We start from the raw sequence: 26,566 nt of genomic DNA on the forward strand, positions 1-26,566 counted from the left end.
CATCTGTTCTCTTAGACACTGATGTACATACCTATGCAGTGCTGTCATTTGAAATATATGGCCAGCCTGCTGGAGAAACAGCTGGGTATTGTTGATTTTCCAGACTTCCAAATATTCTTGCTGAACAGTAAAACAACTATGGGGGGTTGATTGACACTTTAAATGGACCACACTCAAATGGTACCCAGGGTTCAGAAGTGAGACTGAGAATTCATTTCTCTTTCTATTTTCATTTTTTTTCTCCTAAGAAAGGTTGCCTAGCCTTGGAATCTAGATTAGTAAAGTCTGTGAGCATTGACTTTTCTTTTAATTACTTCAGATTTAGCTCCTAGTCCTCTGTGATCATGTACCCTTACAGGAGCTAAATCTCCCACAAGGATCATGTTAAAGAGAGACAGGCACAGTGTCTGCCAGCTGAGGGCAGTGACCCTATCTTTGTGATACAAACAGTTGTCTACTTGTGTTAAAATTTAAGTCAACCAGATCCTCCACAGCCAAGTATCTTTCAAACTGGTTACTCAGAATTTTTAGCTGAGAAAGGAAGGAAACCAGAAGGTTTTGAATTCAATATACTCATTTATAATTCCAGAGTTGCAGAACACATAGGAGAAGTGTCATATTTCTGGTGAGTATTGAAAGTAATATAATGAAGGTGAATGTGGAAGGTGTGAGGCAGTTGTGGCTATGATATGTAGGAAACATTGCATCATAAGTCGTGAAATCTGTTCTCCCTGGTTTTAACAGATGAGAACTCATCAGAGCAGGGACTTGAATATAGGTAACCCATGAATCATATGTTTATACCATATGTTTAGAACAAGACAGATTAATAGCACCCTGAGAATGTTTATTTCTCTGCCATTTATGGCACAGAGTGACCATAGATGTCTGATGATGAGATGAATCAAAACACATGTGACTAAAATGTATTGACAGGAGAAGGCCAATGCAATTTCTTTTTCCTGCTTAGATGATTAGTTCAATCTAGCTCAGGTCAAAATGACTTGGACATTTCTTGAACATTACAAAGTAGCTGCATTCATCCTGCAAAGTATAATTAAATGGTTTTAGGCAGTATGATGGCCTCCTGGCCTCCATCTGTTACTCCAGAAGGACATGAGTCCTCCATAAGCCTTTAATAAAACTGAGAGCCATAACCTTAGTTATCTAATCAGTTGTTTTGGATACCCTACAGTGCCTTAAATGGCTGTAGAGATCTATGTTTAGCAGCTGAATGTCACTCACCCTGTCAAGGCTGATGCCCCAAAGGCATAATTGACTTGTAAAGAAAATAGTTGCCCTGTCAGAATAGAGAAAGATGAATTGGGATGGTTCTGAAAAGTTGGTATTTCTGTGGGCACAGAATCACAAAAGGTTGAGGAAAAACCTCAGGAGGTCTTCTACCCAATCCCCTGCTCAGTGTAGGGTCAGCTAGAGCAGGTTGTCTAGGATTGTGTCCATCTGGATTTCTAATATCTCTAAGCATGAAGACTCTGCAACCTCTCTGAGCAGTTTTTTTTCAGTGTTTAAACATTCCTCAGTTAAAAAAAAAAAAAAAAAGGAAGTTCCTGTATTTCCATCTATGACTGTTGCCTCTTCTGTCACTGAGTATCACTGAGATGATTCTTTTGTGTTCTATTACTCCACCCCATCAAGTATTTGAACATATTGATATGGAAAGACAGCAAAACAGAAATGCTTTTGTCTGGTGCCATGACCAACTTCTGCTGGCCATGGGATACCACCAGAACAGTATCCACTGCACTGACAGGGCCAAAGCTTAAATCCTGCTTGCCAAACATGGGAAGTTTTGTACTGACCATTTACCATTTGAAATCAAAATGGCTTAAATTGTTGTGCAAGAGGGTGCTTTGAATGTAAAGATGGTTGCTATTTACAAAAACTAGTCAGGGCAAAGATACTTTGGTGTCTTACCGCAATTAATTTTTCAATAGGAGGTTAAGGTGCAATTAGATATACACACACCTTTTCAAAAACCATGAGCAGACTGTCATAAAAATTTGAAATGTGCTTGTGAAGTCCTCTGAATAAAATGTCAATGCAGCTAACACAGGTAGCAGTACTTTTAAAATAAGAACTAGTCCTAGGCTCAGTGCTAGAGCATACAAACTCCCTTAAATAGTGTGTAAACTTGCCCATACCTAGAATGTGACTGCTTTCCTTGAACTAAACATGTGTGCTAGATACACAAAAGCCAGATGAAATCAAGGGTAGGGTGCTTCTTCCAAATAGTGTTTGCCTTATGTTAATTTCTACATCCAAAAAATACAGGGGATCTCAGTGCCCAGAGCTGAAGGACTATGACTGTAAGAATGATCAACTCCCAGCTGATCCTGAACTTGTGCAGGATCTACTGCTCCAGCTGGATCCCTGCTAATCTATGGGGCTTGAAAGGATTAATCTGAGAAACCTCAAAGAGTTATCTGATGACACTGAAATATCTCTCTGGATGATTTTTGTGTGGTCTTGGTGATCTGGAGAAATTCCAAATGACTGAAAGCTGGCAAATGTCCCAATTTTCAAGGAGGGCAAGAAGGAGGATCCTGGAAACTACAGGCCTGTCAGTCTCCCTTCAGTGCCCAGTAGAATCACAAAAAAAAAATATTCCGGGAGGTACTGAAAAACACCTGGAAGATAATGCAGTCATTGGTCACATTCAGCACAGTGATGAGGAGAAAGTTTTTCTTGTCAAACCAGATTTCCTTCTATCATGGAGCAACCCACCTAGTTGATCTAGGAAAGCCTGTTAATGAAATCTTTTCAGAAAAAATAAGCTTTTGATACTATCAATCGTAGTATCCTTCTTGACAAAATATACAACACAGCTGGATAATGTGATGGGTGAGCAACTGGCTCACAGGTCAGGCACAAAGAGTTACAGTGAATGGGTGACATCAGACGGATGACCTGTCACTAGTGGGGCTCTGCAGGGCTCCATCCTCAGCCCTGTGCTCTTCAACAGGTTCATTAATGATGTGGATGCGGGACTTGAAGGAATACTTACAACAATAAATGGGAGGAGCAATTGACTCCCTCGAAGGCAGGGAGTCAAGTTAAGGAGTTTGACAAGGATTCTGCACCTGGCATGGGGTAACCCTGGTTGGGTGAATAGTGTGGGGAACAAGAACTTGGAGATAAGTGCTGTGGAAAGGGACCTGGAGTCCTGGTGGATGGCAAGCTGAACATGAGTCAGCTGAACATGAGTTAGCCAGGAGGCTAACCTTGTCCTGGGGGGCATCAGGCACAGCATCACCAGCTAGGTAAGGGAGGGGATTGTCCCTCTCTGCTCCTCTCCTCACTCGGGAGGCTTCATCTTGGGTGCTGGGGGCAGTTTGGGGTGCCACAATATAAAGCTATTAAGCTATTAATGAGTGTCCAAAGGAGGAATGAGGATGGTGAATGGACAGGAGAGGAAGCCACAGGAGGATCAGCTGAGTTCACTTGGTTTTTCAGCCTGGAGAAGATGGGAGACGTTATTGTGGTCTTCAGCATCCTTATGAGAGGAAGTGGAAAAGCTGGTACTGATTCTTTTATTCTCCTAACCAGTGACAAGACCTGAGGAAATGGCAGGAAGCTGAGTCAGGGGAGGTTTATTTTGGATATCAGGAAAAGATATTTCACCCAGAGGGTGGCTGGGCACTTGAACAGGCTCCCCAGGGAAGTGGTCACAGCACCAGCCTGACAGAGTTCAAGAAGCATTTGGACAACACTCTCAGGCACATGGTGTAACTCCTGGGGTGTCTGCGTAGGGCCAGAAGTTGGACTCAATGATCCTGATGGGTCCTGTCCAACTCAGCATATTTTGTGATTCTGTGATTCTACAGTAACTGGTCAGTTGAAAATGCTTTCTGCAACACTGGCCTACTGCAAATCATCTTTTCTTTGTCATTAACTAAAGTATAGCTATAGAATGCATTCAGGATGTTTTAGGCTAGTAAAATATATATCTCATGCTAAGTTATTACATTAGATTGTGAGCTGCATTGATTAATATTGTCAAAATCCATTCCTTTTCCAAATTTCATTTTTAATATTTACCACAAATTAAGAATATGGAAAAAAAAAAAAAGTATTTTGGAATCTTTTTCAGACTTGACTTTTTTTTTCTATATAAAAGGTAAGTTAAAAACAAAACTGGAAACACTTTTCAGCAAAGAAACCTCTGATGTATTTGGAAAATGGAAATCCAAACACAAATCCTTTTTTTGTGATGTCTTAGAAAATAGCAGTGATTGTTCAAATTGATCATTCCCTACAGATAGATATCAGAATTGCTTATTTTAGGATAGTAATCTAAGCAGCTTTTAGCAGAAACAGAAAAGAAATTGTTGCTGCAGAGCTTGGTAGATACAAAACCTCAGTTGGATCCCTCTCCACATTATTCAGACGGGCTGGGAATGGCATATTTGAATCTTTGGCTTTTGGAATTTGGAGGTGTTTTGTAACCACTTACTCAGTGCTCTGGATGTTTTGTTTTTGTGTAGAAAGAAACAGCATAGGATCTGCACACAGAATTTGGGATTATGCTGCTCCCAAGGTGGTGTACATCCAAGTACCAGTATGGTGGAGAACCTGGTATTTTGCTGTTACAGAATACAAGAATTTTTGAGTGTGAAATGAGATGAGAGCAGAAATGATCAGCAGTGATCACAAAAGGAAGAAATTTCAGATTTTTCACAGTTGACTTAGGTCAGAAACTTTCAGCTGTGTGTTGACCAATGCAGCAAAGGATACACAAGTTTTTATATCCATTGAAAGGCAGTGGGTCAGACAGAATCAATACACAGGTGATGAGTATTAATCAGGTACTATTTAATAATAATTCCATCTGGTAGTCAAAAAGAAAACAAAAACCTGATGTTGTGATTTCAATTCTGTAACAGTTTGAAAGCCACATCATTATTTTTTGCTGCCTCATACTAGAAATATGTAAATTGCCATTTAGCATAATCTCCCAAATCAGTTGCTTTTCTATATTAAAATACAATCGCAAATCACTATTCATGTCACATATCTGTAAAAAATATGCAGTGAAAACATTTGGGTAAACATAATTTCTTTGAAAATTATGTCATAAAGTCTTCCTATTGAGCATCTAGTTTTTGTTATCTTTCTTTGGAGATTTTTTTTTAATGAAATTTTTTTATTATGCTTTAATGAAAAATCCAGTCATACGAATAGGAATAATTATCATACAAGTTATTCACAGTCACAGTATTCAACCCTGCAGTACCAAAGGATGCAATTTATTAAGGATTCTTATCAAAAGAGAGGTGACATCTAATCTCACAAAATAGCTAAAGCATAAATGAACAATTGGGAACTACAAATGCATCATGTATGGAATGAGAGCTACTCCTAATTCTAAAAGCTATCCATGAGAAAACTGTCTCTTTATAACAATACTATGCACCATGTGAAAGCCTGGCCTGCATGACTCCATCCCCCCTTATGAGAAAGTTCCCTTTCTAAAGGTTCCAGATTCACTCAGTGATCTTGCTCTGAATCTCATTGTCTGCTCCAAACTGGGAGGCAGTTCCTAGCCCAAAACAGAGAAAATGGAGGATAAGAAATCCCTGTAACAATAAATTCATCAGATCCTCCTTGCTCAGCAAGCAAATATTACAGCACACAGACCTCTGAAAATGAAATAGTCTTGAGTTTTCCCACAATTTTGAGCCCATTCAGCTTTTTTTTACTGCAAGAAATCATTATGCTCTTCATTCTCTTGTGTTAACTCATTTTATCTGTGTTGGGATTTTTTTAGTTCATTAATAACAAAGGATAAACTATGCTTCCCACCTTGAAGACAGGAACGAATTTAAAATGCACTAACCCTGAATAAAGTTATCCTTCACAGGTGTAGACAGGGACTGCAGGACTATGGGCAAACTGCAGGACTGGGCACACCAGAAGCTCCCTCATTGTCATATTAACTCTGTTTTCTTTATTGGTCTTGGGTACCTCATGGAAGCTCTGCCCTGTAATGCCCTACATCAGGAAAATGTGATTTACTTATATTTCTTAAGATTTGAGATTTCAACAAGTGCAAGCTGCGACTCATTCCTGCAAGCACCTGTATGAATGACTTTGCCTTCCAGTGAGCAGCTGTACATGTAGCTTTGCCTAGGAAGGCATTGAGCACCAACAGAACTTGTGGTATTGCAAGCCCAGGTCTTTATGTTGCTGAGCACATTTAGCACTAGAGATAGTAGGTAGGCACTAAATATTTTGAAAGCATTTGAGATCTTCAACTACTCCTTTCCATGCTTGTATTTAAAGGAGTGTTTCCCAAATTCCTTATGCTTTCCACAGAAAAGAATTAAAAGGCCATAAAGATGGAAATGGACTAAAGCAAAGATCATAAAAAGAAGCACGGGGACCCCAGGGAGGTGAGTGCTTCTGCAGCAGTCATTGCTAGCATATGTGTTTTTCTGCATTCAGGTCCCAGTCTGTGGTGGAAGCCGGCACGCTGAAACACGAAGACCAAGGGGAAAGCGAGAACACCCAGCCGCTGCTGGCTCTGGACTGAGCTCTCACGTGCCCAGCAGAGCTCCATGAACAGACCTCCACCACACCAGAACCCCACAGAGCACACCACACACAGACACACGCACGCACACACGCGTTCCGCTTGATAACAATCCTTCGTGTTTCCTGAGCAAGTAACAACTGTCACCAGCCATCTGTCCGTGCAGCCCGCGCTGAGGAGCTGAGAAACTTCTACTGACACTGCAGTCTGCCCACAGACAAAGAATTGGAGGGTTTTGTTTTTTTTTTTCTCTCTTTGATTTGTGATATTAAAATATTGGAAATGGTGGGACTGCATTCTCTGTTTAAAGAAACCTGGGTGTCTTAATAGCGTTCCTGAAGACTCCGTTGGGGATGTTCATTTTGTAGCAGTGAGGGTTGTAAGAGTTTTGAAGAAAAGCATCTCAAATTTAAACTTTACACTGTAATCAGCAAGTGTAATCTGGGTTAGAGGGCAGAATCATCAGCATCTATAGAGTACTTGAATTTTAGAGAAAGATTTTGCATTTAAAAAAGAACCCTAGTACCAGCATAATGCCATTCAACATGATACTTTGTGACTGCCTCATCCATGCAACGTGTACAAGGGTCACATTTCAGTATCTAGCAAAAATTGTTCTTAACTTTTGAAGCCCTTCTAAAAATGTCAGCTAAGTGGAATGAGCTGTGTGACTTGCAGATGCATAATTGGAAATGCAATTATTTGATTTTAATAATGATAAAAATTTCCACAGGCAACATAGGAGCCTATAAGACATGCGCGTGTGCAGGTGTGTGCACGTGTGAAGCAGGTGGTTCCAGGGAGACACACTGGACAAATTCAGCAGTGATTAATGGTTCAATCCAGATTGTTTCATCTAGGTCACAATAGCAAATGAAAGCTCTTCAGAGCCATTTACCCACTTCCCTCCTGCAGTCAGTGAAAAGTGTAGCCAAAAAGGTATGCTGATTGCAGATGCGGGCCATGGTTAAAACGAAAAAGGAAAACTTAGAATTAATTATTCAGTACAAGTTTTTGCTAGATGGAAATGTTGAAGAAAAGAAGAACTGAAATGCCAAAGATCAGTTTGTTATATCTCTGTTTGCTCTAGCTGCAAAGAGAGTACCATCCCTTCATTGAAATGGAAACTGGATTAAAGAAATAAAAGAACAATCGTTATCAAATTGCATGTGCAGTGACTTTATTTCCTAAAACAGTTACAATCACTGTACACACTTTAAATCTTCAATTAAATTGCCATACATCGACAATTTATTAGAACAAGCAGTTGGCAACAATATATCAAAGGTAGCAGTGTAAACCATACATACAAAATGAGATGATAATGGGCACAAGGGTTTTTAATGTGCGCTGGAACACCCACTGAATTCTCAAGCGTTAGGCTGAAGTGATGATATAGCTCAAGTGGACGTGGCCAGCTCTAAAAGATGGACTAACAAAATACTGCCTTTATCTACAACAACCTTTTACGCCTGCACAAGGCAGAAAGGACATCCTGCCAGATCCTATCAACGTACCTGGGATTTACCCACTAGTTTTTGTACAGTATAACCTCACTCAGACAAACCTCTTAGTGCAGCAACATGTCATTGATAAAAAGCCTGGCCTCCATGATAGAGAGCCAGTCTTTAAGGCAGTGGATGGTCCCAGCAAGGCAAGAGAAGAGTCAGAAAAAGAAGCAGAAGCTTGCAGGAACATTAAAAAAAATAAGATGACTGAGCCCATTTATCTTTGGGGTTTCTTCCATTCCCCCCATCCGACATCATCGCCACCTATTACAGGAAACAAGGATGCCAAATCCTGGTAGCAGCTCCTTTCTCTTCCCTGGGCTCACAGACTAAAAGGCATTTGGATTTGTCAAAGAGAATGTGTTTAAAGCAGAAAGTAAAAACCCAGAGACAAAAAAAGACAGACATTTGCTATTATACTGCAGCATTGAGGAAGAAATACTTTGGTTTGTGATTTTTCTCTGTTAATACAATTTCCCCCACTGCCATTGAATCTTTGTAATGATCTTTTACAATCACTGTTCATTAAAGTGGGTCTTGTCCTGCCCAAGAAGTGCAAATACCACTGAAATCTTGAGGATGGAACCTTGTAAAGGATAAATTATTTACTTTCTTTAACTGTGATATGAATAAATATGTATGATACCTTGTATATAACTGTATGAAGCCTGCATTTAACCATGGGCTCTTACATTGATTCTGTGCAAGCAAGGTAACAGAGGCAGGGTGGAACCCACCTCCTAACATTGTGAATGAGTACATACTGTGTTACAAACTATATTGCCCTTGTCTCCCATTTCCTTCTGTAAATAAATCTAACAAAAAATGCAAATTGCAATGGATTTCCATTGAAAAAAAAAAATCACTTCCATTCACTTCTTCCCTTGGCATTTTCAATGTTGAAAAGCTTTTTCAAGACAGAATACCACTTGGCAAACAGGAACACCTAAAACAATATGTCAGTAATTCACTGCATAATTTCTGCAGTCTGCTCTATGTATCCTCCCCATGTATAGACCTAATCCAGTAACTGTACCTAACAAAATTATCCACTCTCTGCTCCCTGCCAGGCGGGCATAGAATAGATTCACTTCAGTGTTGCAGGAACACCTTGTCTTATTTGAGGCACTTAAGATTTTTAAATGGCCAATGTATCACTACACAATCTAATAAACAGCACTACTCTGGCACACACACATCTTGGGGAGATTACTTTTATCTATTTGCCAATTTTATCTATTTGCCAATTGCAATTGGACAAAAAAAGTATGAGCCTTCAAAGGAACAATAAAATAATCTGAAGGACGGCATGGATTTTCATAAATAAAGCTCCAAAGCTTTTATCACTCCTTTAGCATTTACTCTGAGCTATAGAAATTAAAATGCAACACTAATAAAATTTTTCCTAAACCATCAATTTTTGTTTAAAAAGTTCTTGATTTTTTCTTTACATGCGCTGTCATTATTTTAGAGAATTACCTTATAATTTGTACTGCTTGATCACTTCAAAAAGATACAAAATATAGGCTCTGACTTGACAGCTTACAGAATATTTAAAAAACATTTTTACTCTTTTACCCCCCACGATAAGTACCTTATTTCCAGTTTTGCATGATTCTTCAAATGATCTTCAAAAGTATTTTTATATTTTCCAAAGTGTGAAACTTATAAATCTTCACAGTTTTTCATTATTATTAACTGAAGATTGTTACTTTCTTGTACATTGTGTATAGTTTCATGATTATTTTTGATATGGACAACATGTTAAAACCTAATTATCTTAGCTGTCTAAAAGTGACTCTTGATAAGACAGTTTTTATCAGTTTAATATTCAAAAAAGGAAATTAAAGTGCACACTTCCAGAAACTGGTTATACTAATTTATGGTGCAGTCACCAAGTGTTATATGGCATTACAAAATTTAATTACCTAGTAAAATACAAAAATCTGAAAAGCATTCAGTTTATGGGAATGCAAAGCTCTTATCTGCAGTTTGTTTCAACAAATGTGACATTCAGTTCACGATACTCCAATGCCCTGATGTTAGACTCTGCAGTAATAAACCACTGAGTATTACACAAATAAAAACTGTTCCGTGTCTTTTGGACAACAAAGTCAAAGCTGCAGAGACTAAGTAACCTCAGTGTCTCCTTGCTTAGTGTTTGTCACTCACAACCCTCAGTGATGATGCCCAGAGCATCCTAGCACACCTGTCCACACCCAGCTGGTGCTGTGGGTGAGGCAATAACAGCCAGCCATAAACATCAGCAGTGCAATCTGCTCTCTCTCTCTCCTCTTAGTGTTCTTACAGGTTATAAGTGGAGGGTTCTGCACTCTCCATCTCCCATTAAACAGTACAGACTCAAAAGATATGCTAACTGCTTAAACATCTAACTAGTTTTCTTTCTTGAAAATAGGTCTTTTTACCATACAGTAAATTCAGTTTGGCAAATACAGAGCATAGTGTAAACAGTACTGGGATCAGGCTACTTCAGCATTATGTCACATATTTCAAGATAAGGAAAACACCATTAGGTCAATGCAGGATCATTCTAGCACTCTGTAGGATGCTGGCAGTGGAAGTTAATATGAATTAATAACCTGAAGCTTTTTGTCTGCTCTTCATTCTGGCAGAAAGCCAAGTTGAACCTTGTCCTTCTGCCCAAAGCACAAGAAATTCTTTTTTTTTTTTTCGTCTCCTGAATGAGCACCCAAGGGCAGCCAAGGAGGAGTCCCCGGAAGGAGGGGCCCCAGACCCTCACTGGGTAGAAAAAGGATATCACACCAGAAGCTTTTGTAATGATAGGAGAAACAGCAGCTCACTATATAATCCTAAGAACTGTCAAGTACTTTAATATCTGAGCCTAAAAATGTCAGATTTGCTCAACATTTTCCAAAATCACATTATCAAACTGAAGGTCACCTGCTAACTAAGAGAACTATTCTGTTTTTGAAGAACAGAAGCTTTACTAGGCAGCTATTATGCAAGTTCTGTTTACATCTCCAGGAAGGCAAAAGAAGGCCACACTTGGCAAAAATGAAATTTGTTCATAAACAGTGTTTTCCTTCTGCTGATAGCTAGAGATGCATTTGTATATATATCACCTTTTTTAAAAAAATAGTGGTTAATTAAAGAAGATTTGTTCATAATTAAGCTAGAAAAATACAGTTACTCAGGTAGAAAAAGTACAAACCACACATAATCCATTCACATTATCTACAGTGATAATATAGGGACATGTTCTATGGCCAAAGCAGCTAACATTACACCTGTATACTGATTTTCAAAGTCGATTGTGTGCATGTTTGCAAATATCTTACGTGTTGCTTCCCAGACAGAAGGCCAGGAAGTATTCCCTAGATGTAAAATCATACATTTTGTGCCTGAACGTAGTCAAGCAGGTGACTGACTGACTGGTTTTGTAAAGAAAATACAGGCATGGCAAAAACATCTGCACATTCCTCAGTTTTAAAATCCAGATCTATTGCTTTTTGGCTGACAAGACTTGTGTTTTCAGACTTGCAACCAGAAAAACAGTATAATCAGTGCTGTATCAGTATGAAACAAAACATGGCTTCTTTTTTTTTTTAAACCAAGTTCATTGTAGAACGTCATCCTTATCTTTTCTTACCCTTAAAATGTTTGTATATTTTGTATGCTGGATAAATCAATCCTATTTCATATGCCAAAGGAGTTAATACTCCTCTGCTCCACACCTCAGAAGAAACCCCTAAATGGCAGGAAGGGTACGTCTCTGTTGGGCTGTTAACTCGGGGTGCCACACATCCACAATGAATATCAGGCGATAACTTTCAGCATCCTGCCATACTTCATGCTCAAAAGAGTCATCAAAAATAAGAACTTTCCCTTCTTCCCAGTCTCTGTAAAACAAAAAAGGACATACTTTAGTGTAGTATTTGAAGTGCCACAGAGCAGATAAGCTATAGATCAGCTCTGAAGATGCTCTTTGACATACGAGAAAGATTTAAACAATACAGATTGCAGAGTCAAGATTTCACCACCTAATCCAGAGAGACTGGAGTATGGGAGCTTTAAATAAACTACACAAAGATCAGTCTAATGGACCTACATACTATTGAGGGATCCTTTCCCCTCATTCCACACACTTATGCTCATAAACACATTCAGACATTTATGATATATCTTATTTATTATACCTTTAATGACTTGAGTCCATTAACCAGGGAGTAGGTATAATACTGATGTGACAATCCACTTTTCTTCATTTATAATCAGATACATTAATGATGTACATAAGTGGGGGAATGACTAGTAACATGGTCATACAGTTCCAAAAGAAATTACTTTAAATCAATCTGCTTTTTCTGAAAATCAGAACAATGCCTTTGGAAGGTCATGTGGTCCAAGCCTCTGTTCATAGACTCACTGCAAAGTTAGATCCAGCTTTGAGGTTAGATGAAATATTAAAAAATCCACTAGTGAAGAACCTAAGATAAAGAGCCTGAGATATCTGCAATCATGGTCACTCTACCATCTTACAGTAAAAACTCCCTTTTACCTAGATGAAAGTTCCTTCACTGACACTTGTGTTCATTACCTCTCATTCTACAACTGCACCTCTCTGAAAAGAGTCTGGCTCAGACTTCTTCACAGTCACTCATTAGTAGTTAAGACTGCAACTAGGCTACAGTTAGCCTTCTGGTTTCCAGACTCCAAACTAGTTTGTTAAATTTCTCCTCCTAAACATTTTATTCATCCTCCACTGGAGTCCCTCTAGTTTATCAATGACTTTTTTTGTTCTAAAGTGTTCCAAACTGGACCAATACTCCAGAGGCAGTGTCTTGACTGCAGAAGAGAGAGGAAAAAATTGTACTGCTCAAACGGCTTCCTGCAAATTTACTAACACAGTCCAGTACACAGACTTCATCAATACAAAAGAAGATTGTAAGTCATGTTCAACTTGGCCCCTAGGGTCCTTAAAGCCCTTTTCTGCAAAGCTGTTTTCTAGGCAGTCATCACCCAGCCACTACAGCTGCGAGGTGTTTATCTGTTATTAGCTGCAGGGCTTTGCATTTGCCTTTGTTGAACTTCATCATGTTTCAGCTGGCAGCTTCTCCAGCCTGCAGAGACCTGGATACATAATTTTTAAAAGAAGTTTAACACCTGATTATACACCTCCAGGTGAGACTGGATGAATAACAGCCAAGGTAACAATGGTCACAGAAACATTCCTTCCTAAAGCCACTCTACCATGAACACACATTCAATTTTTTTAACAGGATCCCTCAGGAGCTGAAGCAATCCAAGAGGATGGATGCCTTCAGAGGGAAGTAAGCACTATGAACAGTAACAATGGTAAAGAAACAAAGGCCTTTTCCAGCCAAAGATGGAAATGCATTGCTTAAGCTCATTCAGCTGTATTCATTTACAGAGAAAATAATTTTCTTTTCTCAAAAACGTGGGGGGAAAACTATGTTCATACTTCCAATTAATCTCTGTATTTTTAATTCCACAAAAGGAAAAACTAACCATCGAGATTTATGGGGTTGTGTTGTAATGTTCTTGAAAAGAAATTGAAATAGGATCAATTGAAATAAGCAGCTAAACATAATTTAAACAAGAGTAGACAAACCAGAAAGTATAACGTAGTAAAAAAAAATTCACACTGACTTGCACATGCCTTAAAGGCCCAGATAAACAGCCTTTTGCAGGTTTCAGATATGATCATGTGGGGAGGTTTGCTACCACGTCAGTTATCTGGTAACAAAAATGTTGTACGTCACACAGACCCTGAGTTACTAGTACTGCACTAAAGTTACACTGGTTCTATTAAAGTCCATGGGAATAAACCACTTGCAATGCTATAATGTGGCAAAAAAAAAAAAAATTCAAGAAGACTTTGGGTTGTATAATTGGTTTCGTTTAGGTTTTTTTTTTTTTTTTTTTTTTTTTTTTTTTTTTTTTTTTTGTGTGTTGGGTTTTTTTTAATTAAATCAAGCCTGAAAAGAACTGCTCTAAATAGCCTGAAAGTGCAACTCGGTTAAGGACAATAAAAACCCAGGCACCCAGATGAAGTAGCTTCAGAGGTTAAAACCTAGGATCTATTATTTGCATCATAATGGGATTGGCTGTTTTGCACAACAAAGAAAAAGTCATAAAGCTGACAGGACTATTAGCCCCTTTTGAAAAGGCTACAAACCCCACTATTAGCATGCAAATAAATATTTTCAAGAAGCCTGATGGTGTGAGAAACACTTCTCAGTGGAAACACAGGGACCATATTGTTCTGGTCTGGTGCTGAGCCACTTCGGGGTAGTTTCCAGATAATTTTCCATATCAGCTCTAGTGTCATCTGTTAAAGGTGAGATCTCAGACTGGCTTCTGCATAATGGCTGTACCTTCACCTTCATTTCAACGTAAGGTTACCTTCCTTGACAGCGATGTTGGATTAGGATAACTAGATATTATTTACCTACCACTTTTGTGCATTATACCCTGCACTTTACAGAGCTGGGACTTCAAAATGGCCAAGTGACCTAAAATGACCAATGCGCTATAGAACAAGAAACATAGAATCATAATAGTTTAGGTTGAAAGAACCTTTAAAAGCAAAACCTGCTGTGACCAGGGACATCCTCAATTCAGTCGGGTTGCTCAAAGCTCTGTCCAGCCTGACCTTGAATGTTTCCAGGGATGGAACATCTATAATCCCGGTGGGCAATCTGTTCCAGTGTCTCACCATGCCCTCTATAAAATGCTTCTTCCTTAAATATAATCTAAACTGACCCTCTTTTAGTTTAAAAGCCTTGTCCTGTTGCAACCCATCTGATACAAGCTGTGCCAATCTTTCCTAAAAGCTTCCTTCAAGTACTTAAAGGACATCATGAGGTCTCTCTGGAGCTTTCTCAAAGCCAAGCAACCCCAGTTCTCTCAGCCTTTCCTCATAGCAGAGGTGTTTCAGCCCTCTGATCATCTACACCAACTCCAAACAACTGCAAAAAAACTCTTCTGCAAGTGAAGGAGAAAAAACCAGCACTACACAGCACTGACTTGCCTCTCCATCAAATGATGAGTTGCATTGTAACCCTCTAAACAGCCCTGGTGGGTGGCACAGAGGTAACCAAGCATGAAATTCTCATTGTTTTTGTTTGCTCTCTCACACACACAGCAGTGGCACAGGAGGCCAGAAAAGGCATGATGCTAACTTTCCTCTTCTAGCCAGCTCTCCTATTGGAAACCACCAGTTTACCACTGCTCTGAACCACCAGGAGGAAAGGAGTGGAAATTGCTCAAGGTAAGTCTTCCTCCTGGCACCGTTCCCTTTGACAGTACACACAACTCCTCTGGCAAAGCAGAAGGATATATAAAAGTCCACTGCCAGCAACAGACACACTTTGACTGTTTTCAGAGAAAAACTTGCCCTTGTTTCTGAATGCACAGCTATTGCTGTAAGCAACTGATCTTAACACATTTCAGCAGAAGTTCTAGTCAGCTCTTGAGTGCTTTACATGTGAAATAAGTATGTCTGGTGCCTAAGACTGACCCAGGTTCTGGAATGTGGACACTGACAGGCTCTATGTTCTGTCTGCAGCAACAGGCATTTTTCTGCTCTTGACTTTGAGGGAGTGTTGTTACCAAGGAGGTAGTTAAGTTCATTCTTCACAGGATTAATCCCTTCTGTCCAGGTTAAGACAAAGAAGGGTGGCAGCTATTAACAGGTGGTGAACTGTGGACACCTGCTCTCTTGGCAGCAGAACAAAACCACTATTTTGTTCACACCAGCTACTAAACAGCCACCTAATAGTGACACCGTGCAGTCACCACCAATCTGAACTCACATTGATGTCCTAAAGTGAAAAGACTCCACGCCTCTGTACCAGTCCTCTAAGGCAATTAGCTACCTCTCCCTCCATCCAATTTGTTTTGTATATTGGATTGGAATGATGGAAAAAAATGTCCATCACTTCCTAGATGTAGGTACTGTAGGCTGTAACACTGACTATAAGCCACATCTTGGCAGGAGAATATAGTAACAGCATTTTTTGTTATTAAGAGCTGGATACTTCCATCCTCAAAAATTCCAAAGATTTACGGTTGTTGTTGTTTTCAAATGTTATTAAAAAACCTCCTTTGCTATGTATTGCAGTCATGCAGACAAGAGTAGCATTTCATTTCTCAATATCAAATTAGTTCTATTTCTACTATTAATTACATTATTACATTTAACACTTGTTGCCCTCAGAAGCTGCAGACAATACAAGAATCTTTCAAAATACATGTACAGATATCATCATGAGAATTTCACTTAAATCTCAACAAATTAACCCTGTAGGCAATAAGCAGTACAGTTAACACTACATTTTTCTTTCTGTGTTTAATAATACAATACAAAAAACTTAACACATTTTCCCATATTTCTAAGGGGAGTATATGCCCTGATTGTAAATGTATAAGCGATTGCATTTAATTTCACTTTAGACTGAGATAAAACTGACTTGAAATTCAGTAAAATTTTTCCCTAATGGGTAAGAAATTTCACTTAAAGCACACTTGAAAAAAAAAAAAGCCCCCTGTGTAATTCATTGGGCCTAAAACTTCATAGACGTCTTCATCCTGAGATCAACTTCAACTAGAATATTTCAATTGAATTATAACAAATAATACAAGCTAAAAAGGAGGCTTCTGCCAGAAGTACCATGGTGTTCTGTCACAGCAGTGAAAATGTAGGTATATCTTAGTCTAAGCTTCTGCCAAAGAAGCAACAAATTCTAAGTCTCTCCAAAATGAAAATAAATACAGGAACTCTATTGGCAGCAATATTAGGTTAGCACTGTAGAAGTACAGAAGGAGAGACCCTATTGGCCAAACCTACTGTTATTTCCATGCCATAGCAGAGAAGAGCAAGTTTGTCTCAAAAGGTTCTCCTAGCAATAAGTTTGTACCATGAGTCAGAGTGCAAACTGCCTGTTTAACGAAATATGTTACACATCTTGGTCATCACCCTTTTTTTTCTTCTTTTAACTACATGCAGTCCCATCCCTTCTTCAGTCTTGAGGAAAGTAAAAACAAAAAAACAAAACAAAAAAACCCAAGAACAACAAAAAAAAAACAAGCCAAAAAGATAAGCAAGCAAGCAAGCAAGCAACTCCTCTCCCCCAAAACCAATAAAAAAATCCCTCAACATTGCAATCATACCTGTTCTCTTGGGCACACCGTATTCTGCAGCCTTCCTTAGGGACCACCAAGCCTAAATGCATCCTCAGCCGACAATTGGTGGGCCCTGTGTGGGGCCAGACATGAGTCCCTGGGTGCATGATAGAATATTTGATCTGCAAGAAGAGAAAGGCACATTTTTCAACACATTCCATTTCACCACCGTGCTGCTGGGAGATCAGGACTTCATTTTGTCTCATCCTTGGTGATGGGTGAAAAGTGTAATGCCATCTTTTGTTTGAGTTTCAGCAGCAATTCTCTATTATATCCTAAAGGCATTATGTCTTGTGGTATATGAAACCAGGGGTGTGTTTGTGTGTGAAAGCACACGGTTTTAATTTTAAATAAACTAACCAGTATTCACATTTCAAGCTGAAAATAATGATCTTCTGTCTACAGTCAGAAAAAACACCTTCTTTCCTATGGAAAGGCTTTAAAGGATGGACAATAGGAGACACCTGTGGCTTGTGTTCACCAGACTGGCCAGCCCCTCTCAGATGACATGTCTGGGGAGGTCACTGTCAGCCTTGGCTGTAGCAACCATGAGAAGGTGGAGTTCAAGATCATGAGAGGATGGAGAAAGTAAAAAAGTAGAATTACTACCCACAGCTTCAGGAGAGCAGATCTGGTCTTACTCAGTGATCTGCTGGGAAAAATCCCATGAGAGAAGAGGGGTCTAGGACATCTGGTTGATTTTTAAGTATCACCTTGTCCAAACTCAATAATTCCTATGTGCAGGAAACAAGACAACCCAGAAAAAATTGAAACACAAAAAGGAAGTGTATAGGAAGTGGAAGCAGGGTCAGGTCACCCAGGAAGACTGTAGAGACACTCTCTGCACGGGCAGGGATGAGGTTAGGAAAGTCAAAGCTCTCCTGGTGCTGAATCTGCAGATAAAAGTGAAAGGTAACAGGAAAGATTCCTGCAAATATCTCAGCGATAAAAGGAAGTCTAGGGAAAACATGCCCAGCTACTAAACATGACAGAATATCTGATGACAAAGGACATGGAAAAGGCTGAGGCACTACATGTCTTCTTTGCCTCAGTCTTTACTGGTATGACTGACTTTCAGGAGTGCCCCACACCTGAGACCAGTGAAATAGACTGGAGTACAGATGATTTATCTTCTCTGGGGAAGGATCAGGTTTGGGAACATTTAAACAAACTCAACAACCTGGTTCATGGGTCCTGCTGGGATCCGCCCATGAGGCCTGAGGGAGATGGATGATGTGAATCCAAACAATCCACACAATCTTTGAAAGATCACTGCTACCAGCAGAGTTCCCTGAGAACTGGTGGAAAGGAAACATTGTTCCTATGTCCAAGAAGAGCAAGTAAGATGGTCTGAGGAATTACTGTCTAGTCAGCCTCACCTCAGCCTTTGGAAAGGTGATGAAGCAAGTCATTCTGGAAACAATTTTCAAACAAATGAAGAAAAAGAGTGTACCTGGGTGTAGACAGTATGGGTTTATGAAGGGGATTCTGTACTTCACCAGCTTTCTATGGTGAGGTTTCTAGTTTGGTGGATATTGCTTACCTCAATGTTAAGTCTTTGAACAGTCTCCCATCAACATCCTAATCAATAAAGTGAGGAAATAGAATCTAGACAAGTTCACAGTGAAGAGGATTGAAACCTGACATTTAAGCCAGGCTCAACAAGTTATAACAAGAGGCACAAAGCCCAGCTGAAGGCCACTCATCAGAGGTGCATCTCAGGGCTCAGTACTGGGTCCAGCACTGCTTAAGAGCTTCAAAGTGACTCAGAAGATGGAATGGAGTGCATCTCCCTCAGCAAGTTTGCAGATGATAGAAAATTTAATAGGAATGGCCAATACACTACTTTTTTTTTTTCCTGCCTTTCATAAAGACCTTGTCAGGATGGAGAAAGGAGGAAACACAGATCTTAAAATACTTGACATAAAGAAGCATAAAATTCTGCACTAGGGAGGCATGCACCAATACAGGCTGATGGACAACTGTCCGGAAAGCAACTTTCTAAAAAGCAACTGTCAGGTCCTCACAGTGCCCAAATTAAACAGGAGCCAGCATTGCAGTAAAGCACCAACAGCTTGCAGGGCTGCATTATGGGGAGCTCTGGAAGCCCATTGGGGAAGGTTATCCTTCCCCTCAGAGCTGGTGAGGCATCTTAAATACTGGACCCAGTTCTGTGCTACCTACTGAGAGAGAGACATGGACACACTGGAGCAGGTGAAGGGGTATAAAGGAGATTAAGGGATGGGACAATCTAACATACAAGGGGAAGCTAAGGTAGTTGGGACTGTTCAGCCTGGAGAACATAGGTTCAAGGAAGGATCTTGTCAATGCATATAAATACCTGATGAGAAGAGCGAAGAAGGCAGAGGCAGGCTCTTCTCAATGGCCTCCAGTGAAAGACAAAGAAGCAATGAACACAGATTGAAACACAGGAAATGCCATTTAAGCATAAGGAAACACTTTTTTTACTGTACACAGGAACAGGCTGTAGAGTCTCTGTCCTTAGAGGCATTCAAAACCTGGCTGATCACAGCAACCTGCTCTAATTCATCATACTTTGAGCAAGGGGTTGGAGTAAGTAATCCCCCAATGTCCCTTCTCACCTCAACCTTTTTGATTCATTCTACAGCAACTCAGAGAACAAGAAGTGTGAATAATGTGTGACAGTGGTGAGAAGCACCTTTTCAACTGAGACATCTGCACATTTGGCTGGGACAGAGTAGTTTTGATAAATCTTACAGATTAAGGTGTTGCATGCTCTCCAACTGCTAACAAAACCAGCAGAAGACAGCATGTGCCTCTTGCCTCAGCCATTCTTGCTGTCTGAGGTTTCAGCTTACTGGCAGTTTCTTAGGACAGCAAGTGATGAGCTCGAGGGGCTGTGGTGAGTACAGATCCTCCCACCCAACTCTACTACATCATGATGTGTTGGATCCTAACGCAATGCAAACAACTGGTGATGCAGGATACTCACTAATATCTGAGATAAACAATTTCTGTCATGCTAATATGCCAGCACTGAAGATAGATCACTATCATGTACATTATCTGCCCATGCAGATCAGTCTGGATATGTCTGTGAATTATACCTGTGTGCTGTGCTCAGGTGCTATAGATAAATTGTTCTAAACCAATGAGTTGTACTACGGCTGCAATGTAAGAAATGTGCAGAATTAAAACTAGCTCTGATACTTTTAGTTTATTGCTATTTTTAAGAAGAATGTTCATTTTGATCACTTCCTATTGTCTATTACAGTATCTCAGCAGCAAAGAGCAGGTGGTTGAGTATTTCATATTTCTTTTATCTTTGTCACTACATGAGGTGACCAAAGCATCCAAATATCCACCACAGAATTCCTTATTTCCTGATTGTTTGTTCCCATTGCTTACCAGTGCTTCTCTATGTGAATAGGGATCAGCTGATACTTTAAGTTTATTTTAGCAGTAACATCCAAGTCATGGTTAGCATAAAACTAAAATTGCCCTAGGTATCTCATAATAGTGAATGTAAAACTTTAGACTCCTAGAGCATGACTTTTCAGATTATTTTACATTTATATGTTCAAAACATGTGACTACAACTACAGCTATAAATATGCAACATATACAATATTTCTGCAAACCATATTGTGGCACCAAGATTATATATATATATAGGGCACCAAGAAATTATGAACAAAACAGTAGCTCTCAAAGAGAATCTGCTCTCAGGGACAGATCCAGTTTGGCTCTGGACATGACTGAGAGCAGTTGTCTTGTAGCCACATTAAATGTGACGATTTCTCAACAGTTATATTCACTATAACCAACCTCTGCAACCAATCAATGAAACAACAGCCTTGTTCATTCCCACAGCAGTAGCCACACAGTGTGGTTTTGCAAATCAAAAGCAAGGCACTAGTCAAAAAGATGAACATATATACTCAAGGGTCTGAATTAGGGCTACATTAGCACTCTGCTTTTCAACTTTTGCATCCTTAATTTTGCCATGTGAAGGATATTCTCATGTAGTTATTGCAGACAAAATATAATTACTTGGAAAAAAATGAAAACTTATGTCCTACAGAGCCACTGCATGTGTATTGACCCCTGCAGGTCTACTGCATGATTAAATGAGGTTGACTGATAGCTGAATAGTCATTGTAGGTACTTGAAACAAATTTTGTTGGCACCCACACTCATGAATGTAAAATTTCTTTCTTTTACCTTCAGGAAAGAAGCATGTTGCAGCATTATTTGGCTTCAACAAGGAAGACAATTTCCACAAGATCACCTGCTCTCAGCATTATGAATTTGCAAAAATGAAGAAGTTTGCCAGGTACCTGCCCTCTTCTGCAGCCAGTAGCTTCTGGGAATCCTTCCAATAAAGCACATGTTTTCGGAACACTTTTACAAGCATTCTCATTTTTTCTTCCTAGTGAAAAAAATGGATAGAGCATTGGTGAGAGCAATGAATGAACATATCCATTTTCTGCTTTGAGGAAGACCAACAAAACTACCAAAGATCTGACACTGAGGGAGAGGTAAATATTATTATTCTCATTTTACACACTGTGCAACCTAAGTACCTCTATGTCGCAGTATCATAGCAGCCTACATATTTTATTTTTACATTATTTGTGAACACCAGGCTTTCTACCATTTAAAAAAGTGTTATTTTAAATGTATAATCACTAATGTGGATGCATAGGAATAAAAAAAGATTCAAAATGCCCACAGTATCATAACATTTCAACATCAGATTATATTTTGATGTAAATTGCTTTTAATATTTTATTTTACAGTACTCTCTCATATGTAGAGTTTTATATGAATTTAAGGTCAGTCCAAGAGTTGGGCCTCTCAGTGCACAGCTCAGGGGCAGGGCAGCAGGCTTATTCAAGTCAAACTCTTTTGCTCATACCCCTTCTGAATGACAGATCTCCCCTAGCTGGCAACACAGAATTGAGGATGTGCCTTCTCCCAGGTCCCCATGTTCCCTCAGGCTGATCTGTACTATGCAGGTAAAGAGCTGGCAGCCTTGCCAGAAGAGGAGTACACTCATTTAATAGTTACCATACTCAAGGGACTCGTAGAAGAATGTGGGGACAACATGGTTTAGAATAAAGAAATCCCGTTCATTGTCACAGGGCTCCCAAACACTGTTTTATCAGTTCCCTTCCTGTGTACATACTGATTATAAAAACAGTTCTAGAAAAAGCTGTGTTGCTACTCCTTATTACACTATGTTAATCTGAGATCATGAAATTGAGGTAAGAGAAGAAATACAGAATATTTTACCTTGTTGCCATAAGGTAAACTGGCTCCAGTCTCCTTTTTCCCGTAGGTTCTCATCTTCAGGCAGGAAGAGGCTTCTTTTTTTATCCATCACAGCAAGACCCTCATCCCGAATGAGCTTCCAGTTTTTCTCTAAGGACTGTTGTGAGAGCCATGTTACTGCACTGAGAAATTACTGTGTTTGGCTTTAGTATCGTTTTTATTTTTTCCTGCCATTATTAACTTTATTTATTTTATTTAAAAGCAATAAAAGAAAGTGTTAGTAGTTATTATCAAGTCACTTTAAATTCTATTCCCTTCTGACATGTTAAGGCAGAAAAAATAACTTTCACACCATTCTTGTTTCAATTACATTGGGATTGTAAGATTTCAACAGCAGCCAACCTCTTTGCAGAGGAGGCCTCACTTTGACTTGCTTTTTGATGAGCCTAAGGGCTCTTTAAGTGATCATTTTGCATTGCAAGCTACATGTATTGATCTTCCTAAATGCTGTGCATGTAACCTGGAATCACTCCTGCAACTGGAAAACCACTCAAATAACCTGGAACTCCAGATGTTGGCAGAATATTACAGACCAAAGAGGCCAAATTTAAACACATCACTTGAGTTGAAATTTATGATTTAAACCTTCAAAAAGGCTAGCTGAGATTCACTTGCATGTGTTGATGCTACAGAAAAAAATCATATGCAACTTGAAATGCCAGATGATCATTTATGGACACAACCATTAAGAACGTGTGAGTTGCCTTGCACTTCATACATACAAAGCCACAAAATAAAGGAACTAAAATTTCTGTTCTCTGCTGCCTGAGGACATTATATTTGGAGAAATCAGATAGCTTAGAAAACCTTTCATTCTACCAATAAGAAGAAATTTTAATGTTATAGCAATATAAAAGGAAAACCCACAGTATAACAATGGATCTAGATAAAGGTAACTTCAATTCCCCAGCAGCTTACTTTTCTGACTAAGTCTTATTTTGGGTGAATAGTTTTCATTTTTCCTTTGTGCTCTTGAACAATGCATTTCTGTAAGACATTTTCAATTCATTTCACAGGGAAATAAGCTACAGTATGTTCCCATACTACCTCCTTATATGATGAGTAAAACTCAAAACTCTATAACCCAGAGCAGACTAGGTGATAGAAGTGCCCCCTTTTAGTCTCAAAACTTCATATGATTATTAGCCATTCTCATGTAAATTAAACAGTTGCATTTTCCACTTGAGCTTTTTTTTACTTAAAGGAAAAGTTGATCTGACAAAATAGGCTTATATGGCTAGGTCATAAAAGGCTCAACAAAGCAAACGGGCTAGAACATGTTCTCTATAATACAGCTACTTTCTCCCACTAGAACAACTTTAGCTGGCTAAAATGTATGAAAAGATGGATTTCACTTCTGTTATTATAGTAATCTGTATCATAACAAATTAGTTTTTTTCTCTCACCTATCAAAAAACAAGGAGGAACACTGGTGCATTCATGTTATTCTCCCTCACTGATGGTTTCTATAACACTCATTTAAAAGTTGGCATTAAGTAATAGTGCAGAGAGTCATGTTGGGGGGTTTTTCTGTCTTTTTTTTTTTTTTAAGAATATCTAAACTGACTTTTCCAAAATGTAGGGTACAAAAAAAGATTGAAAATGGCCACCTAATCAGAGATGCATTCAAGAACAGTGCTGCTACTCATTCAGCACTACCATGTCTACAAAAGGAAATGCCAGCTTGAATTCCTGGTTTTGCACTGGCTGGAGAAGAGAAAGAAAAGAATAACCTACACTCACGCCAGCCTCAATTTAAAGGGACATAGAGCAACAAAACTGGAAAACTTTAAAAGATACTACAAGTTCTTCTGTGCTTCCTCAAACTCCTCCTATTCCCTCAGCTGAAAAAAGGTAAGAAGGAGCATTCATCCCTGCAGACAAGACGACACATGGAGAGCACTGGTGGTCCATGGCACTACAGGCAGCAGCTGCTCTGTCACCTCTACCCTCTCTCAAGTGCCACAGGTTGAAGGTTAACCTATAAAGGTCAGTGTTTGTCCTTGTGTTTAAAGGCTCCTTCCCCAACATATTAGATAAAAATTTATTTGAATGCATCTCATCGATTTTGAACTAAACCTCAATGGTTTTAGACATAAATTGCTCAGAAATCAATAGGGTTTCTGTCCTGAAAACATAGACCCCCATCTGTAAAACACATTGACAGTGCTTTATAATGAGCAACAGACAGCTCCTAGGGAGAAATAAAGTGGGGAGTTCAAATACCACCCAGCCTTGGCCTCCCTGATATTACAGAGTCTCAGGGATACCTTGAATAGTAAGAACACAAAAAACCATTAAAGCATAATGATTAAGCTCAGGACTTGGACTTACAGCTCCTGATCCAAGAGTTGGTATCTGCAGGAAAAAAGTTAAATATACTTATGGCTCCAAGATACGTAAGGATTCAAGCTCCAGGTTAGAGAAAAAAAAATATATTACATTTGTGCAGTATCCTGATTACAAGTGAAAAATCAGGAGACAACCAGCACTGGGAGCATATGTACTTGTTTGCTAGCAGCTGATTCCCATAAACCTCCATATGGCTTTGTAAATACAGTTCCTAATAACAATTGAAGTTTACAGTTGCTGTACATCTGGCAATAATGCAGATTTTATTTAAATAGGGATTTTTTTAATATCAGAGGTTTTTATGTGAGACTATTATATTTAAAGTACCCTTATTCTGTGCTGTCAAACCCTTTCAATGTGGTTATAAATGACACAGGAAGAGATTAAGAGGTTGCTACCCTTCATGCAAGGCATAACTACTCCCCACACATCCATTTTAATCCACTGAACTATAAAATACAATCGTGGTGAAAAGTTTAATGTACTTCACTTTGTTATTGACACAGAAGAGGAAAGCATTCACAATCAGTTACCACATCTCCACTGGGTAATGCTGATAACCTCCAAGCAAGGGGCAGTGTTTTCAACTGCTCAAAATAGATTCCTTACACCCATCCAATCACTCACAGAGCTTAAACATCAGCACTTGTATGTATCATCTTTGCTCTTGTTGACACAAGCATCCCTGAAACTATCCAGCCACACTTTAAATACACATTTCAATTTAATTTCTCCCTTGCATATGAATGTTTAGCTATTATTACCTAAACCATTAAGGCCCAGCTGTCAACCTATGGAAAACTATAAAGATATGTGCTGTTGCCAATACTTTCATTGTCTTTCTGAACTTTTCTTGCTGTACTTGAAACTTTAATTAATGAAATCTAAGCCATCAGAGAACAGCAACAATACAATCGGCTATTCACTGTAGTAAATTATTGGCAAAGCATAGTCTGGGTCCTTTCCAAAAGTCAAAGGACACAACATGCAGAAAGGACAAAGATACTTAAGTCATTGCCTACATATTAATTTCAGACCAGTGAAAAGTCTCTAAGATCCAACACCACTGTATCTCTTTTATTATTTTTTAAATGAGCACCAGAATAGAATAATGCTATAAATGAGGTTCTACAGAAGGTACTGAGGCAAAAGGATGGGTTTTCAAGGATGAAAATAAGGTTTCCTTTCAGATGAGATCAAAAGAGGAAGACAGTTTCTTGAATTCCCAGATCCAAAGGCCTAAAATACTAAATCAGAAATGTTAGCAGAACATCTCTACATAAATCACTCACCAAAGCCTTCCTAAGGTTTATATAAAAATATTATTAAATGTTATGTTAAATATATTATTAAATATATAATAATTATATTATTAAATATTATATTAAATATAAATATTTTTATATAAAATATAATTATTTTATTTATATAAAGATTTATATTTTCTTCTCCATGAGAAATCAGGTGTCTCTCTCAATTCTTTCAAGGAAAAACATTAAGCCTCAGTGAGTTGCAGAGAAATTCAAAAATCCACTTTTCTTTAGCACAGTTCCACTAATTTAGACAGACATGTTCTGAGAAGTGTTAATGAGATATTCTTAGTCTTCCCTGACTCCCCACCCCCCCAAAAAGCCCAACCCAAAAC

The 26,566-nt window shown here is 38.9% G+C and overlaps 2 protein-coding genes across 6 annotated transcripts in view; one reads left to right on the top strand and one right to left on the bottom strand.

Moving 5' to 3' along the window:
- Positions 1–9,016, top strand: part of CLVS1 (clavesin 1) — a 101,538-nt gene extending 92,522 nt beyond the window's left edge. Inside the window, exon 6 of the mRNA XM_083864352.1 lies at positions 6,466–9,016. Within this exon, the coding sequence (XP_083720478.1) occupies positions 6,466–6,553 (88 nt within the window). The 3' untranslated portion in view covers positions 6,554–9,016. The remainder of the gene's footprint in view (positions 1–6,465) is intronic.
- Positions 9,017–10,737: 1,721 nt separating this feature from the next.
- The window catches only part of ASPH (aspartate beta-hydroxylase), a 110,293-nt gene continuing 94,464 nt past the window's right edge, over positions 10,738–26,566 (bottom strand). For all 5 annotated transcript variants that reach the window (XM_083864274.1, XM_083864273.1, XM_083864276.1 and 2 more), the window contains 4 exons: positions 22,531–22,666; positions 21,573–21,664; positions 17,239–17,372; positions 10,738–11,942 (listed from right to left, as the gene is read on the bottom strand). In XM_083864274.1, the coding sequence (XP_083720400.1) occupies positions 11,792–11,942; positions 17,239–17,372; positions 21,573–21,664; positions 22,531–22,666 (513 nt within the window). In that variant the 3' untranslated portion in view covers positions 10,738–11,791. The remainder of the gene's footprint in view (positions 11,943–17,238; positions 17,373–21,572; positions 21,665–22,530; positions 22,667–26,566) is intronic.

This window comes from Zosterops lateralis, assembly GCF_965231275.1.
Source record: "Zosterops lateralis genome assembly, chromosome: 1".
Taxonomy (NCBI): Eukaryota; Metazoa; Chordata; class Aves; order Passeriformes; family Zosteropidae; genus Zosterops; species Zosterops lateralis.